Genomic DNA, 19,887 nt, shown 5'->3' with positions numbered 1-19,887 from the left:
CTGCTCCTATGGGGAAAAAAATCACAGTATGTGATACACAATAGGCACTCAATAAATATTAGTGTCTCACACTGATTTAGTTTTTGTCTCCTTTGTGCACCCACAATCCATTGTAACTATAGGCTGAGTATCCTTAATCCAAAATTCCAAAATCCAAAACACTCCAAAATCCAAAACTTTTTCAATGCCAACACAATGTTCAAAGAAAATGTTCCTTGGACCATTTCAGATTTTGGATGTTCTGATTAGGGATGCCCAACTGGTAACTATAATGCGAATATTCCAAAATCTGAAACAAATCCAAAATCTGAAACACTTCTGGGCCCAAGCATTTTGGATAAGGGATACTCCAAAATGAGTATCCAATGGTTACTCAAAAATGAGTATTGGTAACCAATAAGAAACATGTTAAATATATTTACATTTGGCCCTCTCATTCACATCTGTATTCTCAAATTTAGTGCCTAGAACAAGGCAAGTTCTCAAACATTTGATGAAGAATAAATGAACAATAAGACATCACTATTAAACCATTATCACTAGAACAAGTTGCTTTTTCTTCTACACTGATATATTAGCCCTTCTCTTTCTGATCACCATTGTGATAATTTTCTGATTAGGCTCACATTTGCAGCATTTAACTCTGGAACAGGGTAAATTAACTGGCTGGCACTGGGACTGAAACCTCAGTGCTCTGGCAATTGGAAAACTAAGCAGGCAGGTAACCACAAAGCAACATTAGCGTTCTGCAATTATACATGGAGTGGCGGGGGAAAGCAACTTAGCAAAAAGAAAATTCTGCAACTGCCAGAAGTTCTGAAGTCAATCAGGAAACTGACAAAAAAAAAAAGTGCATTGGTAATTAATCTTAACTCACACGTGAGAATAGGAGGCAGACTAAAGATCTAAAGGTCCAATGACACGCGGTTCTCTATTCTGTCATTCCACTTGGTTAGTTTTTCAAGCCAGATGTCGATTTTATAACATCAGTAATCCCTGCTTCTCACTGCCTACATTATCCTCTTCTCTCAAGTAAAGTCTTTCTTAGTTTGGCCCCAGATCTCTTCTACTGTTCCCTGTGAAATGTAAGTCCCAAGAAGGCTTCCCATTCCCATATCCACATCATTGCTTATACCGTACTCTGCCTAAAAGTTCCTCTTCCACATTTCCATACATCTAACTCCTGAGGCAGGCGGATCACCTGAGGTCAGGAGTTCGAGACCAGTCTAGCCAACATGGTGAAACCCCATCTCTACTAAAAATACAAAAAAAACACAATGAGCTGGGTATGCTGGCAGGTGCCTGTAATCCCAGCTACTCGGGAGACTGAGGCAGGAGAATTGCCTGAACCCGGGAAGCAGAGGTTGCAGTAAGCTGAGATCACACCACTGCACTCCAGCCTGGGCGACAGAGCGAGACTCCATCTCAAAAAATAAAAAATAAAACAAAAAATCCTCTAGCATACTAGTGTGATTTCCTCTTGACTATAAACTGTCTTTCATTCTTCTCTCTTCAGGAAGATGTCCCTAATCCTGTAAGACCAAGGATGCGTGCCTTTTCCACAAGATACAAACTTTGTAATTTCCTCTGCCGAGAATGTTCAGGCCACAGATCTCACATTACTAGCTCTTAGTACTATTTAGGGTTCAGCTCAAATGTTGGCTTCTCAGAGAAGCCTTTCCTGGCTACCTAATCCAAGGTTATTTTCTCATTCATCTTTATCACATGATCCTGTTTTACTATCATCTCATTAATCAGTATCTGAAATTAACTGATTATTATGTTTACTTATTTCTTATATACACTTACCACTCCCACCCACACCAAGTTGTAAACTCAATGAGAAATGTAATTTAGCTTTGTTCACTGCAGAATCTCTAATGCCTACAACAGCTCCTAGCACAAAGAGATGCTGAATAAATGCTTTATGAATAACTGAATGAATGGCCTCTACTGCCTATACTTTACCTCTCAGAGTATTTATCATATCTTATCATATTACTTCTTTATTTGTCTATCTTTCTCAACTGATTGTAGGATCTTTGGAAGCTGGAACCATGTCTGCCTACTCATCACAGGAATCCCAGTACACAGCACAGTATCCACACACAGAGTTGTAAAATAACATAGCAGGCTGTGAATGGAATAGGAAGGAAGGAAGGAAGGAAGGAAGGAAAGAAGAGGGGAGGAAGGGAGGGATACGGAAATAATCTGGAATAAAAGAAAGATTAGAGTGCAAATGGATGCTTTCGAAGGCATTATTTCGTAAACTTTTGTATCATTTTATGTGTATCCACATATATACACGTATGTCTGTAAAACGTTTTGTTTTTTACTGCGAGTTACAATCCAAAGTTTTGAAAATACTACACTAAATTCCAAAACAGTTTACAACTCAGTCAGCTACTTTGTCATTTACTGCAATGGTTCTCAGTGTTTATTTTTTTAACCATAATCTCCTTGAGGAATGACATTCTCCCATTAGGAAAAACAGCTCAAGATAGCAGATGAAAAAAACTAATCTACTATTCTCTTCTAATAATTTTCATATGGATTGTTCCTAAATCCCTAACAATTTTAAGTTCTTTAAAGACAGAGCTGCCTTCTCCATTACTGCCCTCACAGTGTTTAGCAAGACATTAGCACATTCAGTAGGTACTTGAAAGTCAACTTCCAGTTGCCCTTCTGAATAATTATATTAAAAATAACAAACCCTAGCTGGGCATGGTGGTGCACATCTGTAGTCCCAGCTACTGAGGAGGCTGAGGCAGGAGAATCTCTTGAACCCAGGAGGCACAGACTGCAGTTGAGTTGAGATCATGCCACTGCACTCCAGCCTGGGTGACAGAGCAAGACCCCATCTCAAAAAAAAAAAAAGAAAAAATTAACAAAAACTATAGGAGTTAGTCTGATATTTCACTGACATGCCAAAAATAAGAGGGGACAAAAAAAGTCCAGAAAACCAAAAACCCTATGCATATTAAAAAACCATAAAAATAAAATATAGAAACATAGAAATATAAAAAAAATAAAGAAAAAAATCTAAGTACATGTTGTACATTAACAAGTGTTGCTGAATGCTACAACGGCAGAATCTACAGCATGAACCATCTGGATCAAATTATGCTCTGTGAAGGAATGAGAAACAAAATAAGCTCGGCTTTTTAGTTAGTTGTAGCTAGCACTTTTTTTTTTTTTGAGACAGGGTGTCACTCTGTCACCCAGACTGGAGTGCAATGGCACAATTTCAGCAACCTCTGCCTCCCAGGCTCAAGCAATTCTCCTGCCTCAGCCTCCTGAATAGCTGGGATTACAGGCGCAAACCACTACCCTCCAGCTAACTTTTGTATTTTTAGTAGAGACGGTTCCACCATGTTGGCCAGGCTGGTCTCAAACTCCACACCTCAAATGATCCACCGGCCTTGGCCTCCCGAAGTGCTGGGATTACAGGTGTGAGCCACCACTCCCGGCCAAAGTAGCACTTTTTAAACAACAGTATTTAGAAGTAGACTCAAAATGTTAAAAATTCAACACAGAGTTGAATTTTATCCATTCTGGTCATCTAAGTCCATACATTTTCAATTTATCTTTGTTACTAACTTATCATAAACCATCCTAAACATCTCTCCCATATCTAATGATTTAAAAAATAGATGCTCAAGCCAGGTGCGGTGGCTCCCAGCACTGTAATCCAAGCACTTTGGGAGGCTGAAGTGGGAGGATTGCTTGAGCCCAGGAGTTCAAGACCAGCCTGGGCAGCATAGCGAGACTTCGTCTCTAAAAAAAAACTAATAAATAATAATGTAAAAAAATAAAAATACAAAAATAGATGCTTAGCTCTCACTCTTAGGAATGGATCAATAAAAGATTTTGCTCTTTGGTCAGCTAAAATGGGAGCTAGGAAAATTCAGAGAATGATGTTCTCAAGATACCAAAAACAAGAAGGGCCACTACTGTCCACCTTTCCAACTCTTGTCTGTAGTTAAACCAATCTGGACATTGGCTGTAGTTAAACCAAATCAACTACCTGCTTATTCGCAGCACTCATCATGTCCTACATTTTGATACAATTATTTTCTTTCATTCTTTAAGAATCTATTCACGTCAGGTCCTGTGCTAAATGTGAGCAGAAAAGTCTCCATCTTGCTTGTATTCCCAGCACTTTGGGAAGCCAAGGAAGGGAGGATGGCTTGAGGCCAGCAGTTCAAAGCCAGCCTGGGAAACACAGCAAGACTCCTTCACTACCAGAAATTTTAAAAAATTAGCCACCCATGGTGGTGCATGCCTATAGTCCTAGCTACTTGAGAGGCTGAGGCAAGAGCATCACTTGAGCCCAGGACTTCAAGGTTACAGTGAGCTATGATTACACCACTGCACTCCATCCTGGGTGACAGAGCAAAACTCTGTCTCAAACAAATCTCCATCTTTGATATGTTCACAGCCTACAGGACAAAACAGAAACAACCAGTCGATCAACCAGTATTTACCAAGTGCCTACAATTTTGAAATAATTGTATTGCTTTAACAAAGGCAAGTAGGTTCAACTCAAAACTTGTTCATACATATCTCATGTGGTTGTTAAAAGTATGTTGCTCTTGTTTTTCCAACCCGATTAAGCCTATTCCCAAGGCAGGGACTGTCTCCTCTTATAATCTCACAAAGCCAAGCAAAGGACTGGGCACAAAGCAGGGACTCAGCAAGTCTAATGAAAAGGAACTGTTGAGAAAGCATACAAGTTCCTGACTCTTCCCAGTCCCCATCTTGTCAGAAGATGTCTCAACCAACCTTCTCTGATTCAGTATCTCTTGCCATGAAGGGAAAGGAACTCCAGGATGCTGTCTGTCTGGGATCTGTTTTTTCCACCCCACACTCCTATCCTCACCCCACACTCCTATCCTCACCCCACAAAAGAGATCAGTAAACTGACAAGTGGCTATGTAGGGTAAAGAGTCCCCCTCCTTCTTTCCTAGCTGCCCCCCCACCCGGTGCCTAAGACAGCTCACCAACCCCACGGTTTTCCAAATCAAACTGTGTTGTCAGCTATGGGTGACTTTGGGTCAGTCGCCGAAACCTCGCTCTGAGCTTCAGTTTCCTCATCTGTAAAGTGGAGCTAATAATCTCTCTCTCGGAGGCTTGTAGAGAGGAATAAAATAGTGCCTGGAAAGTGCTCGGCAGTCACTACTCGATACAGGGCGTTATCCTTTTGAAAGGCGGCAGGATGACAAAGCCGAGGGGGCGCAGCCTGAAGGCCCGAAGGAGGTTCGGGGCAGGCTGACTGAAGACAGAAGGCCGAGCGAGCTGACAGGGCGGAAGGCCGCGGCGGGAAAGGCGGGAAAGGCGGGAAGCAGCGGAGGCGGGCAGGCGGGCAGGCGGGCAGGCGGGCAGGCGGGCGGGCGGGTCGGGCATCAGCTCCGGCGGCGGCAGCCCGCGTCCCCTCACCTCCCTTCTCGCCCACGTCGTTGCCCTCTCACCTCGCTTGATCACATGCATCGCAGCTAGTGGATGAGGCTCTGAAGGATCGGAGACTGGACTGCGGCTCTAAAGCGCCGGCGGGATCAAGAAGGTGACAGAGTAGGAAGGGTTAGGTTGCAGGCGCTGGTCAAGGACAGGAACTGGAGTTGGAGCCAGACAGCACTTTCTCCAGAGCAGAGGCGCAACAATCCAAATCCCCTTCCCGCGCCCGCCACCCGTGACGCACAAAGGGGTGCGACGCGGCTCGAATGACGTTAGTCGACGCTGCGGCCCACGCCTGGGGTAGGCTTCGCAGACTAGTTCAGGCGCCTTGTAGCCGCCATGTTGAGTCTGGGCAAGACACAGAAGACTACGCCTCTCCCATGGGCCCCGTTGGATGTGGACATGCCCGGCGGAAACGCTGCTCTCCTGCCGCCATGTTTTGTGTGGGCAAGCCGAATTTGGACGCCTGGGGGCCCTGGCGTAACACCTAGAGCCTGCTAGGTCAGGCGCCGCCCTTGTCGCCTGCGTGTCTCCGCCGGAGGAAAGGCGGTTCACTTATTTTGTTGCTTTTGAAATAACAAAACCTAACTGGCCGGAACGTTTTTCTTGCTTTGACATTTATTGTAATAATCCTAACACTGCCGTCCGCTGTGGGCTCAAGCCTAGGCTCTACAGCCGTGGGCAGCTTGGAGCCCCAGGGCTTTCAGATCGGCCAGAAGACTGGCACTCAGGAACTGGAAGAAAACCGCGCAAGGCCAATGGCGTTTGGATTTTATCCTGACGCAAATCAGATCCCTGAGAGAATTTTAAGCAGGGCAGGGTCAGTACACATTTGCTTCTGGGGTTCTTCAGTGGATGGTAGCAGAGAAAGGGTATTTGCCTTGTGGAGGTAGGATGGATTTGGTGACTTAAAGTGGTGAATAAGAATAGATGAGAACCCTAATATGCAAGGCTGGTGTAGAAGCTTCTGATTTGGGCTACCCAAAGCGATCTTTATGAAATTTCATCTGTGGCATCTTTTCCCTAAAGCCTTTTCGTTGGTTTCTCACTACCCTCTAGAAGCTGCCCAAGCTTCCTGTGAAGTAATTTGAAAAAATCATGGAAAGTTATAACTGAGCCTGTAATCGCAGCATCTTGGGAGGCTAAGGCGGGAGTATCATGTGAGACCAGGGGTTGAGATAAGCCTGGGCAACATAGCGAGACCCCCATCTCTACAAAAAATAGAAAAATTAGGACAGCGCGGTGCCTCACTTCTGTAATCCCAGCACTTTGGGAGCCTGAGGTAGGCAGATCACGAGGTCAGGAGTTCCAGACCAGCCTAACCAACATGGTGAAACCCTGTCTCTACTAAAAATACAAAAAGTAGCCAGGCATGGTGGCACGCACCTGTAATCCCAGCTACTCAGGAGGCTGAGGCAGGAGAATCGCTTGAACCCAGGAGGCAGAGGTTGCAGTGAGCCAAGATCACACCATTGCACTCTAGCCTGGGCAAGAGAGCAAGACTCCGTCTCAAAAAAAACGAAAAAGAAAAATTAAATAGATGTTTTTTAAAAGTCATAAGTGAAGTCATAGGATAGATAGGGTCAAGTTTACCCAGACATAGGGTTTCCCAATTTAGCAAATAAAAATGTGTCCCAGACACTCCATGAGAGAAAATTATACTTTAAGAACTGTTTATCTGAAGTTCAGATTTAACTGGTCACCCTGCATGTATCTGGTAACCCTGCCCACAGAGCTTCTGGGTATATGCATTCAAGTTTCATTTTCCCTGGGCAAAGGAAAGATAGTCTCTTCATCCCGTCATGCCACAGCACAGAGAACACAATGAGAGTCAAAGCCAGCAGGGGTTAAAATCTCCTACATGCTTTATTGGAGTCTTATGAAATAACACAGAAAACCCCATTTGAGGGTATCCAGGGGGTACAAGGCAGTCTGCAACCTAGCACCCTCCTAAGACCAGCCCCAGGTGCACCCACCCTAGGCCCAAAATAGGATCCCAGGATAAAGGCATGGCAGGGAGTGGGGCAGAGGGAAAACACCTTTACAGCCATAGCAAAAACAGGTAAGGGAGAGAGTTGTATAGAGGGTGGGAAGGGTGGGGGGAAGTGGTCACACAGCCACCTTCACCTATACCATCTTCCTTAGCCACCCCTCCCCCAAACTGGTTGTGTCCTTTTTGAGCCTCTAGCCAAGGCATACAAAGTAACATGAAAATGGGATCTAACAAGGGGAATATGCAGCGTAGGCACTTGGGAAATTCAGGAGATTTTTTTCCTTTTAACTTGTTTGTCTTTTGGTTCAAAAATATGACAGCATCCTTGCCCAACAACTCCAGGGCTCCATAAGAGCCCTGTATCATGGCTGTGGCTCCCCGGGCCAGGGGAGCCACTTGTCCTGAGCCCCAGGAGTATTGATGCTTGGGGAGCTTTGGGGCAGCACCTCTTAGAGACAAACCCTCCTGCAGTGTGGGGGAGCAGGGGTAAGAGGGAGGCAGGTGTGGGTGGGAGAAGAGAGAAAAAGTGACTGCCTTATAACCTACAGTTCTGGCATCCACTCATGCTCCAATGAAGAGAGGCCTCTTCCAACCCATCCCCAAGCCTCTCTTTAAAAGTCTCTGGTGGGTTGTTCTCTGAGAATTGGTTTCACTCCCCCATGGACTCCTGGAAGCCTGAGTGAGATCTAGGATGAGGTTCCTTCTGACCCACAACAATACCAAAGAACAAATCCCAAAGATTAGGCCCTGGCCCCAGTCTGGAGCAAACAGAACCACTGTGAGTGGGGTGGAACGGATCTGAGGCAAACATGTCAGAAGTTACTCCTCCTATCTTCCCTGTAACTGCTAGGGGAAGCTGGGGAGTGGTGGGAGGGAGGAGCCTGAAAGCAAGAGACAGAAACAAGAAACCAAACCTCAAAACTGGGACAGCAGAGACAGAAGCTGAACCCCAGAGGTGGAGCTGGGAGCTGAGGGAACAGCAACTAAGACATGCACTGAAGTGGAGAGGGAGTGACAGCAGCAGCCCATGGTTGGGAGGGAGGCAGGGCAGGCAGGCCATGGTGGTCAGTTAATAAATAATAATGAAGGACCCAAGGATGTACAGTGCAGGTATATACAGTGCCCAGACCCCTGGACCAGCCCTTCCCATGCCCCACTCTTGGGGCCAGTTATCTTGAAGGGAGGGAGGGAAGGAGAGGCAGAAGACCCAGGGAAGGACAAGCTGTCCCATTACTGCCACCCCCATCCTGCCTACTTCTTAAGAGGCTTCTTAAAGATTTTGAGGGGAAACTTCTTCCGGCCTGGGCTGGAGTCTGTCTCCTCGCCAATAGAGCCATTATCCTCCTCAGCCACAGCCTTCTTGCCAGCCAGGTGGGGAATGCGTGTGTTTCGGCTGGCTTGCAGGGCTCGGCTGTCCCCAACTGGAGATGGCGTGTCTGGGTCTGGGGAACTGGGGCTGTGAGAACGGGAAGAATCCAAATGTGGAGAGCCACCAGGTGGGGCTGAGGGGCTCAGCTCCATTAGGCTGTGGGCCTTGTCCAGCCCATGGTTCAGCGCCAGTAATGCCTTGGCCAGGGCAGGGCTGTCAGGCAGTTTCTCCATCAGAGACCCTGGGTGGACCCCCTCGATCAGCCGGTGGCTGCCATTGGAAGTCATGGCATTGAGAGCCTCATCTGCGGCACGGCTCATCTGAGGAGGTTTGGGGGCCACACGCTGGCGGTCACTCATGTGGAGGGAGGACTCCGAATCGGAATGGGTCAAATCCCTGCAAGACATGGGGCAGAGAGGAAGAAAGGGACATATATTGGATGGGGTGATGGTGGAAAGGTGAAGAGGAGAAAGGGACAACACAAGAAGACAAGGACAGGGTAGGAAAATGGGGATAGAGCGGCAGGAGAGAGAAATAGGATGAACAGGCAGGTGGGAAGGAGAGAGGAAAGAGGAATAGACAGAAGTTGAGCAGCCATAAGTATAGGATAAAAGAGGAGGCAGGAGGAGGGAATGAGGATAGATTGGAAAAGAGACAGGGAAAGGAGAGTAGAATTGTAGAGGAAGAAAAGCAAAAGGATAAGCAGGTAGAAAGAAGGGCCAAGAGAGAAAGACAAGAAAGGGAAAAGTGATGGGGAGAGAAGAGAGACAAGAAACAAAAACAAAAAATGCCATCATCTGTCTGGCAAATGGTTTTCCAATACCTGGGCTCCACAACTGGCGAATGCTCTGGCTCTGAACTGGTGCAACCATAGGCTTAAATTCCACAGGTATCCTCCTCAATAAAATCTCTGCCTTCTCATAGCTGGCTAGATTTCCTGGGACTCAATCTTAAGCTAACACAGAACCCACATACTGCTCCGGGTCACCATTTTCCATGCCTTCCTCCCCCACTTACTCCTGTCACACCTTAGGATATTATCCAGTCTGGGTCAGGCCCCAAGGAACAGGGCACATGCAGTCAGTGGACCTGACCCAGGCTGGGGATGAGAAGGTTAGAACAGCCTTGCAAAAAATCCTTCAGTCACCCCAAAAGGCCAGGATGCTGCCTCTTCTAACTATCTCACAGGATTCAAAGAAGGTCATAGATAGGTATTGCAGAGTTCAAACCAAAGTCTGTGGTGCGGCAGGAAGGGTGGGGTCTCTTACAGACCTCTGCTGACAGGGAGAACGTAGGGAGGCATAGAAAGACAGGATGTTGGCCTTTAAAGAGCAATGGTTCAGAAGAGTTCTGGACTCTTCTGTGCGATCTTGGACAAGTCATCTAAACTTGCTAGTTCTTAACTTTGGCCCAGTGAAGATAATACCAATTCAATTTATCTTACAAGACTGTTTGGAGGATCAAATATGCTGGCAAAGCACTTGGAAATGTAGAAATTATTGTGGGAATGAAGATGATGAGGCCTGCCAAGCTGAAAGGCCTATGTAAGGGCCGGTCACAAGAGGCTTCTTTGCAAGGCTGAGTTATGGAGACATGCCACCGCACATTGGACATGCACACACACAGGCTAGTCTAGGAACTTGAGACCCTTTAAGGAGCTGGTGGTTCCTAAGCCATGAATCAATTCCAGATGCCACCCCTCCTGCTCTACAGACAAAAAGGTAGATATGGAGGTGCTCTCTCTGCCAATCCTGAATCCTCCTTCTGCCTTCCTAGAGGCCTGAGAACTTCAGCAAAAGCAGAGAAGAGAGCTAAGGGAAATGTTTAAACATCTGCTAGCCAAAGGGGAAGAGTCATGAGTGGGAAAGGAGACCACCATAGGACCTAGAAAGAAAGAGGCTGAGGGTCAGAAGTTAGGGAGGGTACCAGGCCCCTGAAACAGGCAAAAGCAGGGGGTTGACTCATAGCTATTGTAGACTTAATTCTCAGTAGGAAGCAAATAACTAAGTAGCCACCCCATGGGCCAGTACCTTCCTGGACTCAGCAGGCAGCAGAGAACAAGTCCAGCTCAGCTTCCATTCTACAAATATTGTTTTAGCCACATATTCTAGTATTTACAAATATTCAGTCTCATATTTGGTTTCATATATCTGACACTGTCCTTGCTTCTAAACTTGTCCTTGTTTCCCTAAGCCCCAAGATGATCCTCTCCATATGTTGCCTTCTCCAAACACTATTATAAACCAAGGAGCAAGGTGCCAAGGAAGTTTTGGGGAGCAATCACACTGAGAAAAGGGGTCCTCTAAGCTAAGGAAGTGAAGATCCTGGGATCCTACCCTCTCTAACACCAAGGAGGAGAAATCAGGAGGTTAGGGCCTTCCCAGCCTCACTTCTCCTGGACCACACCCCTATTTGGTCTTGATTCCTATCCATCTTTTTATTTATTTATTGACAGGGTCTTGCTCTGTCGCCCAGGCTGGAGTGCAATGGCGTGATCTTGGCTCACTGCAGCCTCGACCTCCCAGGCTCAAGTGATCCTTCTGCCTGAGCCTCCCGTGTAGCTGGGACCACAGGCATCTGCCACCATGCCCAACTAAATTTTTGATTTTGTAGAGACAGGGTCTCACTTTGTTTCCAAGGCTGGTCTGAAACTCCTGGGCTTAAACAGTCCTCCCCTCTTGGCCTCCCAAAGTGCTAGGATTACAGGCGTGAGCCACTGCACCCAGCCTGATTCCTGTCCTTCTATGCCTCCCTCATCAACTAAAAGTTTAGACTGCCAAAGCAAGATAAGAACCTGGCAGGAAGCCCAGGGAGATATAGGAGGGAAAAGGGCCAGCATGAGGCAGGCTCACCTTCCCTCCCTGAATCACTGAGAACAATCAGGCCAGGGGTCCCTCCCCAAAGGCTGGGCTGCCTCGGACTCCCATCCCAAGCTACTGACCTTACTAGAGAGCCTGTTTGCCTTTAGAGATGATCCTCTGGTGCATGGTGCAAAAGAAAATTAAGTAGTGAACAGGCCAGGTGGATACAGGTACCTCTCCGCCCTTCCTCCCCACTGCCCTCAGCTTAAACCTTGGAGCATGGAATTCACAGCATCCCCTAGTTTCCCCAACCCAATTTGATCCTCTCCATCTGTATTGGAAGGAGCAGTCTCCCTTCCTAGGCTTTTGGATGAAAATGAGAATGAGAATGGATATGAGTGGCTCTGCTGAGTAATAATCCTAGTAAGGGCAATGCCTTTGTGCAACAGAAAGGAACAGCCCTCGAGCATAACTATCCAGAGGTTTAAGGGGCAGAGTTGAATAAATGGGTATCCAGAGTGAGATAGAACTAAAAAAAAGCAACAGAGTAAACAGACTGCTGCCCAGAGGCCAGGACTGGGCTGTGGTCACCACTTCAGAGATGAGAAGTACTTCCAGAGGGGAAGGACTTTCTGAGTGTCTCCTAAGCTTGTTCCAGGCAAGGTCAAGGCTACTACCTCTGATCCTAGTCTACCATCTTAGGTATTAGCAAGAAAAGTCCCTGCAGCTGCCAGACAAAGCTGTGGAAGAAAAAACTTTCACCAATTATTTTCCAGTATACTTTTTGAGACCTTGTAAAAAGACAAAAATACCCAACAGAGTATTCTGGAATGGAAAGCCAAGTTCTAATCTGTCTCTGCTCTCAACTAGCTGTGAGACCTGGAGGGAATTACCCTTTTAGAACCTGAACTTACTATTCTAAAAATGTATATTTTAATTCCTGCCCCACCTATAAACTCTTCTTGTCCAAAACCCCAAAACCTATGTCCCCTGTCTTGGTTCCCTAATTTCATGAAGGATGCTATGTCCATTCAGTCACTCAGGCTATAAACCTGAGTGTCATACTAGATCCTCCCTTTCCTTCACCACTGGAGCCAGTTACCAAATTCATCATGTCTTTTTATCCCAAGGCCTCATTACCTCCCCTAGTGGTCTACTGGAATGTTTTCCAAATTCCTGTAGTCTTCCGCTTCCTTCCTTCACACAGCCACTAAAATGTTATTTCTAAAATGCAAATGTGACTGATTCATATTCTCTTAGAAACCCTTTTGTAGTTTTCCATCTCCTAAAGCCTTTTCCATCTCCTAAAAGCCAAAACCCTTTCCTTTCAGAGCCTTCCTCATTTTAGCCTCAGCTGTTTCTCCTTCCCACCAACACATATCCAGTGTTCTAACCACAAATATACCGTATTCTCTTGAAACTCCAAGTCTCTGCACACAGTGTTTCCTCTGCCTAGAATACTCTTTCTCCTTTCCCTTCACACAGGATGTTAGCACAAATTCATCTCTTTGGTGAAGCATTCCACCCAGGTACACACTGTTAGTCACTCCTTCCTCAACACCCCCATAGCACTTAATAAATTTTCCCATAATTATTTATATATCTCTCTCAAACAAGATTGTAGTTCTTGATGGCGGGGATTGTGTCTTATCACCAGTGAACCCCTATGCCTGGCAGAGCCTGGCACAGAGTAGGCATTAGTAAATGCTTGTTGAAGGAGTGAAGGAAGTGAGGGCCCAAGTGAGAACTAATGTGAAAGTGCATAGTTTAGGCAAAAGTGCTATAGGGTCATGAAGGAAGAACGTCGTTACTCATTTTTAGATTCAGCAAACCCCAAACACAGAAGGGGAGAAAGTAGGCTGACCTTAAAAAGGAATCCCAGAGCTGGGAACAAACAGGATAAGAAGAAGATTCCCCACTGCACACACCCCCAGAGTTGATCAAGCAGCAGCTTGCAGGCAGAAACCAAGGTAAAAGCAGCAGAAAGGGAAGGAAGGGAAGAAAGAGAAGAGAGACAGCTGATACCCCAAGCTCTCTGAATGCCCAGGCATCACAACGGTGCTGTCAGAAGGGGGTGTGTCAGGGTAGGGCTCCGTCTGGAGGAAATAGGAAGTGCTGTGGTGGTAATAAACAGGGTGGACATGGACGGTGGTGATGGTGGTGGTGGTGGTGGTGGTAGTGGTGATGGTGGTGGTAGAAGAGGAGCAAGAAGCAGCAGCAGAGGCAGATGGAGAGCTCGTCCCGTAGCCTTCAGAACTGAAAGACTGTCCAGATGAAAGGCTGCGCATTCGCCGCAGAGATACCCGGCTTGTCAAGAAGTGGCCAGCCTCGCCCTCTACCAACCTCTGAGATCCCAGGCCATGCTGTGGCTCCGTCAGGCGCTGCCGAACACTGCTCTGCAGGCTAGGGGCTGCAAGAAGAATGAAGAAAGTGTCAGGAGGGGCCAGCCCACTTTGGGCTGGCAGGTAAAGAGGTGCCCATGAATAAATGCTTGCTGGAGACCACCCTGGGCCTCTAATGCCAATTGGGAGGATGGGGCACCTCCTCCCAGAAACCTCCCACCAGGGGTCCTAAAAGGCTGGGAAATTGAAGATGAGGTGCCCGGGTCAGTTTTAGTGGCAATTCCAATAGAAGGAGACCTATGGCCAATGTCACTATAAAGGGAAGTGGCAAGGCAGTTAGTGAGTAGACACAGGCAAGGAAGGGTAGGATAGGGGCTTGGGACAAGGTCCGGGAGAGTACTAAGAACCAGCCTTTTCAGAAAGCCAACCTCAGGAAATAATTCACAGCATAGACAAGGACTTATACATAAACATGTTCACCATTAATAATTGAATGAGAAGTAAACATAATTGTTTACTTTTTATTAATAGCTGTATGAAAGTAAACATAAAGAATGAACAATGGGAAATGATAATATATCCAGTTTCTGGGATACTATAGAGCTATTAAAAATGATGCTTATAAAAAGACTTTAAGAAAATAGGAAAAATGCCTATTAAAATGTTCAGAGGGGAAAAAGGATACAGAATTATATGTACTAGCCTTGAGTTTTGGAATACCAAACACTAGAGTTTGAAACCAGGACTTTCACTTCTAGTTGTGACCTTGAGCAGCTGACTTCCCCATTTTAACTCCTGATTTCTAAAATCCTGCAGGGTTCTTCTGAGACTTCACGATAATGTCTTTAAGGCACCTGTTTCAGGTTATGGCACTCAATAAATGGTAGTGGCTATCATTATCTTAACCACATAAAAAGTTTCACAGACAAAAGAGTGACAGAGAAGGTGCTCAAATATGGTGGGACTATGGATGCTTTTTATGCTAATGTTCACTCTTTTTCACTTTCCAATAAGCACATAAACAACAAAGAACCAGCTCTTGGATCAGGCTGCAAATCAGGGTCCTGGAGATAATGGCCACCATGCCCAGTGAAGGGACACATGGGCACCAAGTAACTTAGGAATATGCTAGTGCATCCCCCCCTTGGGCTCACTCCCAGCTAAAAGAGAGTACAGACCTTTCTTCTTTCTCTCCTACCCTGATAGATAGGCTTCTCTGCTTTCTCCCTAAAGATGAGAGAAAGGGCCTCTTACAAGGGTGAGAGAAGCCTTGGAAGGGCCATCAGGGAGAGAGCATAGTTCCATAGTGATAGAGAGTTCAGGAGGCAGGGCTTCTATGCTGGTAGCTTTCAAGGTATGAAAGAGAGGCTGAAGAGGATGACGAAGTCTGGAATAGGAGGGGAAGGGGGAGAAAGAAGGGGGAAACTGGGAAGAAAAGGGAGAAACAAGAAAAAGAGAAAAGAAAGGGATGATTTTTCCTTCCCTCTTTCCCTCCCAGCCCAGCTGGAAGAAGGGCTACCAGGTTATCTGCATAGCTGAGCTAAAGGGAGAAGCCTAAGCCTTCCATTACCAGGGGTGTTCTCTAACCAGCTCTTGCCAAGCAGGCTGATTCTTCTTACCCCCGAACTCCTCCCTGTAGTTAGTAGGGACAGTGCTGAGGGGATAGAGGGAACAGGCAGGGGCATGAAGCAGGCAGGAGAAGGGACCCATGGGGTAGGAGTGTTGATTTAGTCCCAAAAGTTGGAAAAACAAAATGCCCCAAAGGGGCTCCTCAAACCGGGGTATTTCCAGAGGGACTGATCATCTGAGCCGGCGGATGTAGAGCAGAGAGAGCGGTCACTGAACCTACGCCCCATCAGCCAGGCAGCATCTAGGGTCAATAGCCAGGCCAAAAAGGAGAATAGAATCTGATTTATGGAGGGCTTTGGCCTGCCATCAATGTAATAAAGGAAGGACTGGGGGCAGGGATTGGGTAGCTCAGAGCTAATTAAGGTCCCTCCCAGCCTGGAGAACACAGAAGACTTCAGATCAACAAGTCAGGATCAAGCTCTGCCTGTCAGTGATCCTGTCCTTGTTAAGCCTTTGATTAAAGGCCTAACAAGTTATCAGATCAGAAGAACCAAGAGGCTTGGCCAGGGGCAAAGTATTATTGACAAAATTACAAATAAATTCTGTCTGGAGTGGGAATCCAGCCTTATTAAAGAATGTGAAAGTAAGCCCCTAACCCTGCCCCAGACTTCTGCCCTCCCCCGTACTGGCAGAATATGGGCCTAGGGCAATAGCTTTACCATAAGGGCTATTCTACTTACTTAAAATAGCATCTGATCCAAAGAAAAATTCAGTTGTGGGCCAGTAAGGGAAAACTCCCTTCATTCACTGAAGAATTCCAGTGTTATTCCATTTGGTTCTGCTCTACTCAACTCTCATCACTTGCAGGGGAGAAAAGGGAGAGGGAAGACCCAGGACAGAGGAAGAGAGGGTGGGATCCAAGAGTCCAGGTGGAAAGTCAGACATGCTTGTGCAGGAGATCCCTCCTGGGCAAGAATGCCTTTCCAACTTAGAGGATTTAGGACTATATCACTTTAAGGGACTACTGCTTTATAGGGCCTCTCACAAAAAGACAAAGAGAAACATCATTCCATTCATCTACTTTAGCAATTAAGAATAATGAACAAAAATCAAAATAAATAAGTTCAATAAATAGTCAAAATGAATGCCATTTTTACATTGAAATTCACTAAAGGGCATTATTTTTTATAAAGGTAGATAGAATGGTAGTTAGGGACAATAAAGTGAAAAAGACTGAAGGGAGACACACTTAGCATAATAGACCCAAAGAGGCATACAGAGCATACAACAAGGAAAGAACACCAAAAGGACAACTATAAAGAAATAACCTGAGCAAACTGTGCTTTATTGACCAAGGTCATGAGTTGAACTATCTTCCTGGGTATCTGCCCCATCTGCTGTTTAAGCACAACAGAGGCCACAGACTTCTCAACCTGTGCATCAAAAGCTCCTTCCTTCATCCCCCCAAAGAGGTCACCTACACTGCATGGACAAGGGAGACACAATCTCCTCATCCATGTCATCCACGTCGTCAGTCATGATGAAGTGGGCAGGGTTGGGGCGTGTACTGCCCATCCAGCTGGGGTCTATGTTGAGGGCAGCCACCAGTGAGTGGATGCCAGGGTTATTGACAATCTGGAAGCCACAGAGGATCTCGATCTGTTGCCAGCGGTGCAGGCGCTCCCGCAATGCTGCTGTCACCTCGCTCAGTGCTTGCCTGAAGACAGAGGAAAGAGAACGGCAGACATGGACTTGGTGTGAACCCCAATAGGAATGAAGCCTCTTCTCAGAGGAACAAGTTTTGAGAATATGTGTGAATAAAACACACAATAAACTCATAAATTTAAGAGCAAGGCGCGAGATAAATAAAGGCTGAAGGAGGAGACCAGAGCTGTCCCTCCACCAATGAGGAAATGGAATTGGTGTTGGAGGCCCTGTATGCCCTCAAATTCTGAGGATGATATGGACATTGCCAGAGTAGATAACTGGTGTTACTTACTTAGCTGTTAGAATTTTATGATCTACATCATCCAGGGAAGAGCTGTGGGCCACATGGAAGGTGCCAAAGAGTGTGTTTCTCTTCTTTTTTATCTTCTCAGCCTGCAAAGATGAGGCCCCCAGTTCAAAAAGAGCAGGGATTCAAGGTTGGAAGAAATAAGACAGGCCTTCCCCTATGGCTGGGGCCCACTCCCCCTAGCCCAACTTAGACTGCACAAGGAAAAGGAAGAGAAAGAGGAAAAAGAGAAAGGCAGGCAAGGTAGAAGAAAAAGGAGGGGACAAAATAGAGAAAGCGAGGGGAGAAGCAAAGGGGTCCTTGATAGCCCTTTTGCCCCAGGAGGACCTCTGTCCCCATGGCAGCCTGAGGCTGGCAGAGCTTTCCCTCTGCCTGCCTCCACTTATTTCATCTTTTCCAGAAGATAGGCGGGAATGCCCCTACACCCTCATTTCCTCCTCCAGAAGCCTAAGGACACTGTCAGGAGCTGAACATTAGGAAAGAAACAGAACCCACCACCAGGATATCTCTTCACCCAATGGGAGGAACAGGGAGAGGGAGAGAAGAGGAAGATATGCAGGTAAAAGGGAGAAGGGCAAAAAGGAGAAAAGAGGGCAATAGAAGGGCAGTTCTCACCCCCTCCTTGGCCACCAGCAGCTGCTTCTCAGCATTTTGCTTCTTGATGTTGTAATATTGCACCTCCACCTCATGTGTCAGCTGCAGCCACTTCTGAAGGGCCTCTGGAGCATACCATGAGCTGTGTGATTCTAGCTCCTTCTCTGCTTTCCTCAAAGCCTCCCGAACCTGTGCAGCCAAAAGGATGTGAGTTCATTTACTGCTGTTAATACTCTCCAACACCTCTGTATGATGCTTCAGAACTCAGACTTCTTATCTGCTTTACAACTCTCCCAGGAAGGAGAAAGGGTAAGGATTATTTTCCATATTTTATATAGAAGAAAGCAAGCTCAGAGAAGAAAATTAACCTATTCAAGGTCCACAGTGTCAACCAGAACCCAAATTGAGATGTTTTTGTTCCCAGATGAAGGCATTCTTTTCTATCACATCAGCTTACTTTCCTGGTCATGCAGCAAGTTCCAGCAATCTTCCCTGATCTCTTCAGGAACAGGTTAGCTAATGAATCATCTTACCAAGAGTCAGGGTCTGTGCTTAGACTTCAAGACATCACAACGTGACAGAAAAAGCACTGGTCAGGAATCTGAAAATCTGGTTCTTGTCCCTGGTCTGTCACTTAACTGGCTGTGTGACCCTGTGCTTCCTAAACCAGTTCTTAATTCGGTGTGAGGCAGGACTTTCTCCCATGCAAATCCAAACTATCAGTGAAGGGGTGATCTCAGGAGAGAGTGAGTTCCCTGTTATGGGAGGTATGTGAAGAGCTCATGTCAGAGAGACCTGAAAAATGATTGGTACTTCAGAAGGGTATTGTCCTGAATGCTCTCCAGAGTCTCCTCTAGCCCAGAGACTGTGTCTATGATTCTCTCAGGGAGTAGAGCAAGTGGGCTTTGAAAAGAACTCTGTACAAGGTGGGAAGACAATGAGCATGCCCACACCTAACAGAGGCATTGCCAACAGAAGCCAAGACATGAGAGGACCAATGTGTAAGTAGAAATAACCAACTTCTCTGCAGGGAGCACGCAATGAGGCAGTCCAAAGCACTAAAGTGTAAAAGACTTGAAAGTACATACAGACATTATGTACACAGGGTTTCTTGCTGTCTCATCCAAGCTACCAGCATAAGTGATCTCCAACTCTCCTACCTGAACAGAATCCCAGAGAAGATGCTTGAAAGCAGTCTTATTATCCCCAGCTTCAGCCAATGAGGTAAGCATCCCATAGCAAGCCTGAGGTCCTCTCCATAGCCTAAGATAGGCCAGGAGGGCCTCAGCTAGGGACAGAACACCTTTATTCCTTTGAGAGGCAATGAGAGTGCCAATCTTCACTTGGTTTCTGTTCCCTGAAAAAAAACTAAAAATAGCCCACTCCTGTTTATGTAGCTTCTAAATGAAGACTAAATACTTTAGAAACTAATATACCAAGTCTGAAAATTTATGATCAAGTACTAAATTAAAAGCAGTTTAAGGAATGGGATAAGCTAAGCAGGGAATAATGGATGAAGAAGAAAAAAAAGAGAGCAAATAGAGGGAAGCATGACAGTCAGGGAGGCATACAAAGGGGCTGGCCTACAAGGCTCAAAACCTGTTGGGAGCCAGGCACAGTGGCTCACACCTATAATCCCAGTACTTTGGAAGGCCAAAGAGGAGGATCACTTGAGTCCAGGAATTCGAGAGCAGCCTGGGCAACACAGTGAGACCTCATCTTACAAAAAATTGTGAAACTAGGCCGGGCGC

The 19,887-nt window shown here is 46.2% G+C and overlaps 2 protein-coding genes across 5 annotated transcripts in view; both read right to left on the bottom strand.

Annotated features, from left to right (window-relative positions):
* The window catches only part of RRM1 (ribonucleotide reductase M1), a 48,328-nt gene extending 41,952 nt beyond the window's left edge, over window positions 1-6,376 (bottom strand). For both annotated transcript variants that reach the window (XM_011993724.1, XM_011993725.1), the window contains exon 1: window positions 5,472-6,376. In XM_011993724.1, coding sequence (XP_011849114.1) covers window positions 5,472-5,490 — 19 coding nt within the window. In that variant the 5' untranslated portion in view covers window positions 5,491-6,376. The remainder of the gene's footprint in view (window positions 1-5,471) is intronic.
* A 920-nt stretch (window positions 6,377-7,296) lies between these two features.
* The window catches only part of STIM1 (stromal interaction molecule 1), a 240,585-nt gene continuing 227,994 nt past the window's right edge, over window positions 7,297-19,887 (bottom strand). The window contains exons 8-13 of one of the 3 annotated variants that reach the window (XM_011993722.1): window positions 18,158-18,325; window positions 17,528-17,628; window positions 17,010-17,245; window positions 13,961-14,027; window positions 11,758-11,794; window positions 7,297-9,212 (exon numbers count right to left, since the gene is read on the bottom strand). In XM_011993722.1, coding sequence (XP_011849112.1) covers window positions 9,168-9,212; window positions 11,758-11,794; window positions 13,961-14,027; window positions 17,010-17,245; window positions 17,528-17,628; window positions 18,158-18,325 — 654 coding nt within the window. In that variant the 3' untranslated portion in view covers window positions 7,297-9,167. Of the gene's footprint in view, window positions 9,213-11,757; window positions 11,795-13,642; window positions 14,028-17,009; window positions 17,246-17,527; window positions 17,629-18,157; window positions 18,326-19,887 lie in introns of all 3 variants that reach the window. The other 2 variants (XM_011993720.1, XM_011993721.1) reach the window with 2 other exon arrangements.

The sequence above is a fragment of the Mandrillus leucophaeus genome, unplaced genomic scaffold, assembly GCF_000951045.1.
Source record: "Mandrillus leucophaeus isolate KB7577 unplaced genomic scaffold, Mleu.le_1.0 Scaffold432, whole genome shotgun sequence".
Classification (NCBI taxonomy): Eukaryota; Metazoa; Chordata; class Mammalia; order Primates; family Cercopithecidae; genus Mandrillus; species Mandrillus leucophaeus.
This window is presented reverse-complemented; position numbering and strand designations above follow the sequence as displayed.